Genomic DNA, 12,100 nt, shown 5'->3' with positions numbered 1-12,100 from the left:
AGAAGATTTTCCTTTTCCTCTAAATAAGATATCAATGCCTATAAAAACATTATTATTAAAAGTGTAGCATATGCTCTTGATTCCCAAAGCTCTACTTCAGTTTGGAGCATGTAAGTCATCTAATGGAAACTACATCATCGAGGGTTAATCAAGCGCCAGATTAAGTGTGTTTCTTCTCCCATACTTGACAGCTTTCACATTCAACGTAAAGAAGAAAAAAGCACATGGGTAAAATTTGATTAGGATCTCACAATTAAAAACTTCAAATGTCATTCACATCATCAAACTGATATTATTATTAACCGCAGCAGTATCAAACTTCTCATTGTTGAAAAAACATCCTATGGACATGGAAAACTGCACATTAAGCTTAAAAAAATACAGTTTTGGTACAACAAAGATGAGGGGAAACTCGTATTATCCATGCCTGATAATAACTTGTATTATTCAATTGAGAGTATATCAGACAGCAAACTGTTTCAGGCAACTCGACAAAGCAGTAAGTCGGGAGGCAATCTATCTTCAAGCATTGATGACCCGGAATTGGATTAGTAAACAGATTAGCCAAGCAAGTCACTGAACAAGTTAGGATTCTGACTTGAGGGGTTCACACCCATCTGCCTCACTAGTGCATCCCTATCCAATGAATCTTTTGCATTTGGACCCTTAGTAGATTGGGGCAAAGGCGTCGTAATTGTTTCTCCAGTAGTAGCTTTTACAGCTGGATTGGACAATTCAGATAAAAGATTTACATTATTCCCACTTACAGGTATAGAATAGCCACCACTGCCCTCCGAATACAATCCCATAATATCAGGGGCATTTGTAGTAGCACCTGCATTATGACCTGTTCCAGAATTAATGCTTGGGTCATAAAGTCCTTCTAGTTGCTGGAATGGATCCACAGAGGGAGGAGCTGTAGTGTCAGCTGATTCACCCAAGTCAAGCAAATCAGGAGGAGGGGGTTGATGAATTGTTTTTTCCACAGCTACCTCATTGGGTACAACAGCAGCATTAGATTTTGGAACCTTATGGCTTGTAGATAATCTTTTCTCAGGTTTAGTTGAACCACCAAACAATGAAGCAGCAAGCTTTTGCTTTTCTGGAGTAATCTCAACCTGCGTCTTTCTTGAATCATAGCTATCGCGTACTTTTGAATTAACAGCTGTAGCACCATCCACCTGTGTTGCCCCGTTTGTTGGCTTTTGGGATGTAGAATAAGAATCAGAGGCAGAAGAAGCTGAAGACGAATAAGTAGGCCTACCCCACTTCTTCTGAACACCATCAAGCCTTAGCTTCAGCTCTGACGATCCAGCCTCTGAGGTTGATCCCGCTGATGAAATATGGTGAGTTTCCCTGGAAGAAAGTGCCTCAGGTACCGGAACAATGTCTGCTGAGGATGCATATGAAACTGGAGTAGCTTTCAGTTGCATTGGAGCCTTTGGAACTTCATATGCCTCAAATCTTAGACCATGCTGCAAAGATTCATTGTGATCCTGGCTTCTGAAATCGTTCATATTCCCCATTCCAGTGCGCTCATCCTCGGGAATATAGGCTTGAGCACCCCTTTCTAGAGATTGCTGAACATACCCATCGAGGAAAGAAAGATTATTGTCAACCTGCATAATAGATTCAGTATGTCAATAAACTCTTGCGGCATAAAAAACAACAATTTAAAGGCATCGTTCCCCAGCAAAACACTTGCTATATTTAGTTAAATGAATTGGAATACTAGAAAACGAAAATGGTTGAAACTTTTAGTTTTGGCACAAATTAATCAAGAAACTACTAGCCAATAATCATAAAGAAACCAGAATAAATATCTGGAAAGAACAGAAGCTCAAATCTCAATTTTTGTCAAAAAGAAATCAAAATTGCATGTGTTTGTAAACAAGAGAAATCACACTAAGCAAAACAACAAATAAGCAGCAAAGAGAAATTTCTAAGTACAGTTCAATCCCATCAACCTTCACGCATTCTGCCCCTCAAAAATAATATTTTGGATGATCAAGTAGCATTTCAGTTTTCTATCAGAAATTAATTATGCCAACATAAACCGTATCTAACCAACAACATTACCATCTTTCCCATGAAAAAAAAAATGTAAATCATATCATAAAAGGAGACTAAAAAACAGGCAAATTCTTACACAAAGGAAATATCTTCCTTTCACACAGGGCATTCCCAATCACAACAACTGAAACGCTCCCACTTTTTCTCAACATCCCACAAGATAAGAATATTGACTTTCTCATAAAGTCTCCCCCTGTAATACCTAACTATTTAACTACTATTATTTAAAAATTTCTTCCTAACTCTCATTATTTCCCTGCCTAACACAATCCCTCTAAAAGGTTTTCCTTGATTGCTTTGTTTCATGGGTTAATACCACAAAAGTGAAAATTATTATAGATCAACACATAAAATATCATGATCTTAGGTACGAAGATTCCATATTGGAATTAAACCTCAATGTCTTCACAACTTGCATCTCTTGGCATTATTGTTTCAACTGCTTGTGCTCCCAAACCTATAAGGGCCTGCAATTCATAAGCACGTTGCTGCAAATCTGTAGAATGGGATGCCAATAATTCTTCAATCAAAGATTGACACTGCAAGCAGACAAGAAAGAGTTACTCTTCAAATCAACAGAGCATAAATCAAATTTAGCATAAACTTGTAAACTATAACAGAATTTGGTTTTTTTATGGACATCCCACTCAGCAAAATGAACTTTGAAACTAATCTATCAATTACAATAGTGAAAAATATTAAATTGAAATGGTCGTACAAAATGCTAACTCAATGACCCTATTTATATCATTACAACTATAAGCCTGAGCACGCTAATACAATAATAAGAGTATCAGTAAACTATAAGCTTGAGTCATACACAAACACAATACACTCAACTCAACAAATTAAAAATAATTTAGAAGATATAAAAGGTATTCTAAAATATTTTCATGATTGTCTGAGTACTTAAAAATTTAATCAGAAAGTCTCAGTTGAGCCAGAAAAACCCACATCACTGGTACTTTTGTCATTAAAAAACATACTTGGAATTCACAAACATATATAACTCACTCAAGAAAGACATGTTTAAAGGGAATTTATACAAAGATAAAAGTTAAAGATCTAATGTTCATATTCCTCTGATTCAACTTTATTATTTTAGATTATCACCAAAATAATTCTACAGATTAAAATACCATTTGTGAAATTGGAAAACACCTATGAAGGACTTCTAGAAATTTATTGAGGTGAGATTCTTCTAATGATGAGAAAGATGGGAAAAGATACCATACATTATAGGTGGGGGTGGGGGTTTATATAGACCTCAAAACTCAATCATTCATTAATCATTACTATCTCAGCAAGCCCAGTCTTGTAGTAATATACCTCAGGTAGGATATCCACTTTCCTCCTAGCAGCCACTTCAAACGCATAAATTTTCATCAATGCTGAAATTGCATAAGCCTGAAAAGGCAATAAATTAGTTTGAATTTGAAAACGCTGACAAACTGAAATTAGAGCAAGCCATAGGATGGATACAATAAAACTAACTATAATAGAATAGTTCAATGATAAAATGAAGTCTACGCAGAAAACATGTTATCACCAAATAAACTAATACTAGAAACATGATAAAACACCAACATATATATGTTCTCATGTGAGCGGAAATACTAATGGCAAAAATTATTGCATGATTGGATAAATCATATCAGGAATGAAATGCATGGGAACATAATTCCTGTATGTGCATGTATTTCACAATTTAAATAATTAAGCCAAACAACAGTGTTTATTGACACAAATCATACATAGATTTGGACAGGCAAGCATTTTAAATTATCAAATGGGTAAAGTGAAATATTTGATTATTCAGCATCGTTATAAACCGCGGATCACAGAAAATGCATAAATCCAATAATCTGCAACATCATGCAACAATAAAGTCGTGGCCTCACAAGCACATAGTGGAAGTCAGATAGCAGTGGAAATATGGTACATATACCAATTATCAATTACATATGTATAAAAAATTGAGCTATATGCAAACAAAAAAATTAATATAATTTGATATATGAGACCAAAGATTCAATTGACAAAAGACTCGCTAGAGATGACTAAGGAGGCCTCAGGAAAAATGCTCATGGAAAAGTGGAGGACTTCTTCCTTGATCCTTACGTGAAGCTGTGAACAGAGTTCCCGCATGGGATAAGTTTGACAGATTTTGTGAGTGGGAGAGTTGAAAAAAAGTCACGTGCAGTTTAATCATACACAATTCGAAAAGTGTGAGGCCAGTACAAATGCTGATTAAAAACAAAATTGCACCCATAGCAACAGCAAAAAGCCATTTTTGTGGAAGGTGCACCAGAATGGAATTTTGCAATTGCAAATTCAGGTTATGTTGACGAGGTATTTTGAAATTTCAAAAAATTTGGAAAGCTCAAAATTTTGCATTGTTTATTATTTCACCTTTCTTCATTTTTAAAGGATTTATTGTTAATCAATTCAATTTCTTAAACTTTAGATTCTGTGTTCGGATATCACAAGCAAATTTCTACTGTAATTTTAAAAATATAAATATATTAACTTTAATAATAAATTTATGGAAAATAAGGACGTCAATTTTTAAATATTGAATGCCAAAATAAGTTAATATTAGATAATATTTTATAATTTGAAAGTACAAATATTGACATTTGTACATCAATCTTGATAGATAGGAGAGATGGAGGAAAAGAGTAAGAAAATGGAGAGGCAGAGAAAGGCAAGAGAGAAAAGGGAGAGAGGAGAGAATGATACAAAGGAAAGGAGAACTAAGAAAGAGAACAAAGAGAGAGAAGGAGATAGTAAAAGAGAGAGAAGGGATGAAGGGAGAGGAAAGAAAGAGAAGAGATAGAAGGAAGAGGATCAAGAAAGAGAGTCAAGAAGTTCAAATTCTGACCTTATTTATAGAATTTGAAATCCTAAATTTTAAGTAATCAAAATATCTTCACAAATTTCCAGAATTTCAATGTCATCCTAAATTCCATATTTAAACAACATATTTTTTCACCACAGAGCATGTAAAATTATTAAAGAAATGAATTACTCTCTTAAAATTTTCCATCCAAACACAAGGTCAAGAAATTTTGCAATACAATAGAACTATAGCACCGGTATAGCCACTATTTATCAACATTGTTAGAAACTCAATTAGTTGGAACATGGAGAGAGGGAGAGATATATGAAGTAGAACAACAAATATAGTTTTAAAAAAACCATAAACCTTAATGTAATCTGTCTAAATTCTTCTCAGCACATGGATCATTTTCTAAATAAAAATGGAAGTTACATTAAGCTTCAAACATAAGTAGATTTACTATGCCTAATTTCAAATCAATGCCACGTTACTGTGATAATGATGTCAAAAAATACCTTGACATTTTCATCATTAGAATATGCCTCTGCAATGTCACATAACTTTCCACTGATATATGAAGCAGAATACTTTCCATCGGCTGTTCCATATTCCCCCAGAACCCAACAGATGACCTGCAATCAGTACTTAAAAGTTATTCTAGCAAACACATTTAGTTTCTTCTCAGATTAAAACGAGCGGAGAAAATCCAAAGCATGTGGTATAGGAAGTACTTGAAGAAACACAGAAGGAAGCTTGGGCTCTCCAATAATGCGCAAATATGACTCGACCTACATGAAACAGAGTGCATTCAGTAACACATTTATGCACACATAGTGGAATTACCAAACGAAACCAGTGCAATTATTGAAATAACATACAGCAGATGATCTCAACTGACTGTCTGCAGCATCATCATCCTCCCCAAATCCTTCAGCAATCAACCGCATTAAATTATGTGCCACTTTAATATTAACAAGATCTCCAGCATGCTCAAAAACTTTATTCATGGTCTGCATAATCATAATAGCAGATGTTATTAACTAACAATGAATTTTTGTAAAATCAATAATGTTGAGGCAACTATTTCAATTACCTGTATAAACCAATGATTACTTGGTGCAAATTGCTCAGCAAGTTCCACACATCGAGATGCTATATAGGTTTTATAATGGTCATCACTTATGCTAATCATGTAATCTATCATTCTATCAACAATCACTTCCACATTGGAAGACTTGGTCATTTTGTATAACAGTTCAAAAGTTTTTCGTTTCAGACTATCATCAGGGTCCTGCATAACATCATATTTAATCAGAGTTCCAAATTCAAGCACGATCATCAGGAAACATGCATAGAGATATAACTATGTAAACAACAGACAGCATTGTCTTTTTATGTAATAAAGATATTCAAGGTACTTTCAGCAAAATCTGATAGATTTCACGCATCAATGAACAAAAAATTTAGAATATAGCCCTTCACAGTCATGACCAGTGATAGGTTAGTAAGTGTTAAATAATTATATGTATTTCCTATATCACTATGTATCTTGTAGTGGATCAGTCTTTCTTTTTCTTTTCCTGCTTAGCCATTTTAGTAGGTGCAACAGTCTGCCGAGGTGTTATCATATTTTACCTTTTCTTACATTGTTACACACACACACACATATATGTATGTGTGGAAAACTCAAGTTTTCCTCTCCAAACTTCATATTTAAGTTGGCATTGGAGCAGGTTCCAATCCCACTCTGCTATTCCAGTCCCTGGCCACTATCTGCCGCTGGTAAGATTTCTGGTGAACCACAGATCAGTCCACATCATCAAATACAACTCATTTTGGCTGGTCCCAGAGGCAAAAATTGTTTCACATTCCTTCTCTTTTTTTGTTTGGAAAGTGAGTCTATGTTCCCCTTCTTCCTTGGCTTTAATTTTCTATATGCTCCAGCAGCATGTCTCCTTTTGGTACTGTTTTTTCCATTTTTATAACCCTAACCATAACTTCAAAGAAACTTGATGGCAAAACTATCTACCTAGGTCAACTTCTATGGAACTACAGTTCTCTGGGCAGGAATATCGTGATCATTTAGGGAAAGATATTGAAGTGTCGTCAGACAGTCAACACCAGTGGAAAAAGCTTGATTAATAAACTTTGTGCTTTGTTGCAACAATTTGTAAAGCCCAACAATTGAGGAAACTTTAGGACTTTCAAAACAAAATAACTCCTTTTGGAGGAAGGTTCAAAATATCTCTGCCAATGATATTTAACACCTATCTGATTCAGCTGAAAAGTTAACATCTTTCCAGTAATTCGATCATGACATGTCTCTTTAGTTGCTCAAGCTCAATCTGCAGTTTAAGAATTGAAATTGTTTCTGGAAGCAAATTTTGTAGGTGAAATGAAGAAACATGAAAAATTGTGCATGGTGTAGGACTTCCATGCTATGAATTCAGATTTTAATCATATTTGTCACCAAATTTTGACAGGACATGAAATTCTTTCAATGGAAAACTTCACTGCACGTCTTGTGTTCAAACACTCAACAAATAGTTGGAGTTCATCTAAAACTACCAAATTTTCAACAATGGTATCTCTTTCTTCAGTTCTCTTTTTTCGCTATTACCGTTTCGCCACCGCCAGCCGCCACAGAAAAGCGGCCGCCACAGAAAACCCGCTTCGCCTCCGTCATGTTGTGGCGGTAGGTTGGGAAACCGCAACCGATTTCCGCCATGGCGCCGCCATGGCCGAAATTTGATAACATTGCTTCCAACACACCCCTCACGCCGAGTATATACATCTCGTTCGTGGAACTAGACATTAATAGATGGTCTAATAGCGATTGAAACAATAGACTCAACTAACAACAAATTTTGCTAAGATAGACTCTAACTTATCATGGCTCTAATAACATGTTAAGAAATGAACTTTAAGCTTAACTTGATCTCACAAAACCGACTTCTAAAATAAGGTTTGCACTTATTATTGTGAATTGGCCTTATATGTGGAACTTCCAACACTACAATATTTCATTCCTCAAATTCATTCACACCCCAACGCAAGGACATGATCAACCTCACGCATCAACTCAAAATCTAGTTGAAATTGTTTCACCTCCTCTCATTAAACACCAACAAAGGACATAGAGAGCTAGGCCTACATTGCTTGAATACTCTTCAATCCCTTTCCTTCTTCATCAACTTCCCGCACAAAAATATTCCTCTTCCACGTCTCATTCTCATGATGAAACTTCGCTTGGTCCATTGCTTTTACAAAAGGTAGTTGATCCACTTAAAATTCCCATTCTATGTATAATTTTCAGTCATCATTGCTTATCTTCATCATAGACAAAGTATTCCTTGGATATCCGAGAAAAAACAAGCTTGATGGATTGTAGGCTCATTGACATCCCAATTATTTTCATTACATTCAATAAAAACCCTCATTTTCTTTCTCTTTTCACATTTTTTCCTTACAAATTGGTCTGACCTATTGGATCTGCTGCGAAGGGTCATTATGGAAAGTCATTTGAGAGCATTGGAAAGATGGGCTAGTGAACAAGGGAAGGTGGTTGTAGAGCTGAAAGTTGATATGACCATTATGAAAAAAGGTTTCCAAGAACAGTGATATTTGCAAGAGAAACAAAAATTATGATGGACGAAGAAGGGGATGCATCAATAAAGAGCATGAAGATTATGGGATGTGAAGATCAGTTTCTTGCTATCCGAATTATAGAGTTAACCAATAAGAAAGTTGAACATGGAGATGCACTCAAGCATAATTTTTTCCCAAATTCAGATTCACATAATATCAATAAGAAATCATTGTTGGACCTAGATTTGATAATGAAGGTGATAGGAACATCAATGACATTGGAATCTTGGAAATTCAACTTACTGAATTCAGAAACTTTTACACAAAAACTACTCTCATCCCTACCACCACCCAAATCTCCATAATTGAATTTACATGCATTAGCTAGTGGGTTCCCTCCCTGTGATAGGACAGTATCATAATGCTTTTAGGAAGGGTAGATAAAGATCCCAGTGATGAAGATGAGTCACGAGATCTAGCTTCCACAGTTCCAACCTTGAGGACAAGGTTGATTTTTGGAAGAGTGTATTGATAGGATACACAGTGAAGATATATTAGTTAAGATAGCCAGAACATTCATGAGTCAGTTACTTGAGGTGTTAGTTAGATATAAATAGGAAAGAAGGAGATGAGAGGCCAAGGAGGTGAATTGTAGATTAAGCTTTAGTTCTGTGTGATGGGGAAGCCCTTGAAGGAGAGAGTTTCCCCTATTTCTTGTTACTTTCATTCTATTCAATAAAAACCTTTCTTTCTCTTTTTCAATTCTTGGTTCCTAACATCTCCTCATTTTGATCCTTGGAATGTTGTGAGTTGCATTCTCAAGTATACTAAGAAGACTCACAAGGGCTATTGTATGAGGATAAAGGAGATACTCAAATTTCTCTGTATTATGACATTGATTGGGTTGATTGGGCAGGGTCTCCTATAGATAGGAGCTCTACTACAACGCATTGTGTACCCATTGGGGGAAATGTTACCTTAGGAAAAGCAAGAAAAAAAATAATGCTGCTCATTTTAGCACAAAAGCAGAATATAAGGTTATGGCATTGGCCACGTGTGAGTTGGTGTGGATCAAACAACTCCTTCAACAACTAAGTTTTGCGAAATTGAACCAATGAAGCTATATTGTGATAATTAGACAACTCTCCACATTACTAGTAATCCAATATTTCATGAGAGAACTAAATATATAGAGATTGATTATCATTTTGTGAGGTACAAGTTGTTGACTAAGGAAATAACTATTGAGGTTATCAGCTCAAATAATCAACTTGTTGATATTTTTACCAAATCCTTGAGAAGAACATGAATTTAGTTTACATGTTCCACTCTTGGAGCATACAATTTATAGGCTCCAGCCCGAGATGTGTCAAATAAATATATGAATTCTATATCATTGCATCTAGTACTGGGTCAGTCTTTCTTTTTCTTTTCACTTTGTGGCCGTATGGTACATACATACACACATACACACACATATATATTCAACTAAGTGAAAAAACTAAGTTTTTCTCCCTAAAAATTCAAATTTAAGTGTAAACACTAGATGAACCCATTTAACACATTTGCATGTGATATAATACCAGCATTGAAATAACTACAATACCAACAGTTCCGCATTGATGGAAGAAAAGGTTCAGACTTTTTGAAGAGGAAACTCTAACTAAAACTGAATTGTGAAACCATACTTTCAAAGTCCACAGTACATGTCACTGTCTTTATAACAACTGATGTAACTGTCACAATACCCTTATGGTCTAAATCATTTTTATCATGCACTGACAAACCTTAGTTTATCCTCTAGCTATAGTTTGCAGCAAGCAACTCTTCACAAGGAATTTCTACAACATGACAATCCCAGTCAACGGTCTAGACCAGCATGAAAATAACAGAAATTCAGCAACATTGATCATCATTTGGTTTGCACTAGCAGACGGAATACAAAAACATGAAGTAAAACAAGCATCGAATGATCTACACATAAGCTAAATGATTTCAATTTTATCAAAAACACAATAAACACATCTTTATGAGGAACATCCCTCACCTCTAAGCAGTCAATGACAGCCAGTTGGTGTTGTTCTGCAATTTGTGGACTTAACTTTATCAATCGACCAAGGGCATCAATACCCATGTACTTGAGATTATGACTGTCACTCTGCCCACATGACAACAACACATACGTAACACACAATAGCCAAATCCACCAACACAATTACATTGAATGCAAACTTAAAACACATTTCACCAAAAAGATAAAAAGCAAACCTTCAAAAATTTGGCAATCACATCCGCTGCAGCCTCTAATAACTTAGGATTGGGATATATAGAAGCAACACAGCATATGCACTCATAGAGAACAGCATTCCCTATGTTGGTCATCGAATCACTCTTCCTAATTATATCACCGAGCACGGTGTACATGTGTCCACTAGCCTGCTTGTCACCACTTCCCAACAATGCCAGAATTTTCAGCATCTTAATCTAAGCACTCAAACACAACAAGTAGCCAATTTAAGCAAGAGGATCGAGTAAGTAACATGCAAAATAAAAAATAGTCTTAAATGGATAAGCTTCTCTATAAACCTATCTTCCTAGTTTAGTCTAATTTAAGGTAAAAATTAATCATTTTAGTTTTTCATTTTTTCTCCCCGAGGGAGGAATTTATCCAAATATTAAATAGAATTTAACCTGAATGAAGGGTGCAGGCATTTGGTGATAATCATAAGTCTTGGGCAACCGGTGTTCTGCAACCTGCTTAAGAATGTTGACGAAGCTAACGACGAGATCCTTGTAAGAATTAGCATCGTCGGAGACGAGATTAAAGAGAGGGCAAAGAGAAGCGCCCATGACTCCGGGATCGTTATCGCACAAGCGCTTGCGAAAATTGGTTAACAGGTGGGAAACGGAGGAGGGAGATTTCTGGTAGAAGCGATGCAGCGCCATAACGGCCTTCTTCCGGACGGCGTCCTTGGGGTGGTTAAGAAGGTCGACGACGCGGGGTAGGACAGCGGGAATGGTCTCCTCGTTGATGAGGCGGCAGACGGCGTTGAGGGCGGCGCAGACGACGAGGTAGTTATCAGAGGCAAGATCCTTCTGGATGGTGTTAACGATGAGGATGATGAGGTCGTGGTCGTCGCTAAGGAAGAGGGTGACGGCGAGGTAGCCCGTGCGCTTGAGGAGGAGGGCGTCGTCGTGAGTCATCTTGACGGCGTGAATGTAGCCGAAGGAGGCGTCGTGGCCGAGCATCTCGACGTAGAGGAGGCGGATGATGTACTCCTTCATCTTGCGCTTGGGCGTGTCTGCGTCGTTGATGCGTCGCTTTAGGGTTTCGATCTCGCGGAGGACGATGCGGTCCTCCTCGGCCTTGGATCGGGCCTCGCCGATGGACTTGATGAGGTCCAGAAACTCCTTCGACTGGCCGTGCGACCCCATTGCAAGTTCTCTACCCAGCGTCTTCAGCTGCTCCATCTGAGAATTATAGACCAAGAAGAAGAGGGATTCAAGAAGAAGAAGAAGGAGAAGAAGACGAGTGGAAACACACACGGCGTCGATAGGAGCAACCCGGTGTCGAAGAAGGAGAGAGACTAATTTGCT

At 36.8% G+C, this 12,100-nt stretch overlaps 1 protein-coding gene across 1 annotated transcript; it reads right to left on the bottom strand.

Annotated features, from left to right (window-relative positions):
• Positions 1–253: 253 nt before the first annotated feature.
• LOC114167198 (Adaptin family protein) lies at positions 254–12,100 on the bottom strand. Its single transcript, XM_028052208.2, has 10 exons — positions 11,195–12,100; positions 10,772–10,987; positions 10,551–10,661; positions 6,009–6,206; positions 5,794–5,925; positions 5,647–5,703; positions 5,431–5,547; positions 3,403–3,480; positions 2,469–2,612; positions 254–1,619 (listed from the first exon to the last, which is right to left on the bottom strand). Exons 1-10 carry the CDS (start codon positions 11,972–11,974, stop codon positions 561–563), a joined length of 2,892 nt encoding a protein of 963 aa, XP_027908009.1. The 5' UTR covers positions 11,975–12,100; the 3' UTR covers positions 254–560.

Source organism: Vigna unguiculata, chromosome 2 (assembly GCF_037176805.1).
Source record: "Vigna unguiculata cultivar grain cowpea cultivar isolate G323 ecotype 2 chromosome 2, ASM3717680v1, whole genome shotgun sequence".
Lineage (NCBI taxonomy): Eukaryota > Viridiplantae > Streptophyta > Magnoliopsida > Fabales > Fabaceae > Vigna > Vigna unguiculata.
This window is presented reverse-complemented; position numbering and strand designations above follow the sequence as displayed.

What these genes read in the sequence shown, in the direction of transcription:
- LOC114167198 (XM_028052208.2), bottom strand. Translation starts at nt 11,974, where the DNA reads ATGGAGCAGCTGAAGACGCTGGGTAGAGAACTTGCAATGGGGTCGCAC. An exon ending in TGCCTGCACCCTTCATTCAG is followed by an intron (nt 10,988 to 11,194) that starts GTTAAATTCTAT and finishes TTGAGTGCTTAG; the next exon opens with ATTAAGATGCTGAAAATTCT. An exon ending in TGATTGCCAAATTTTTGAAG is followed by an intron (nt 10,662 to 10,771) that starts GTTTGCTTTTTA and finishes TCATGTGGGCAG; the next exon opens with AGTGACAGTCATAATCTCAA.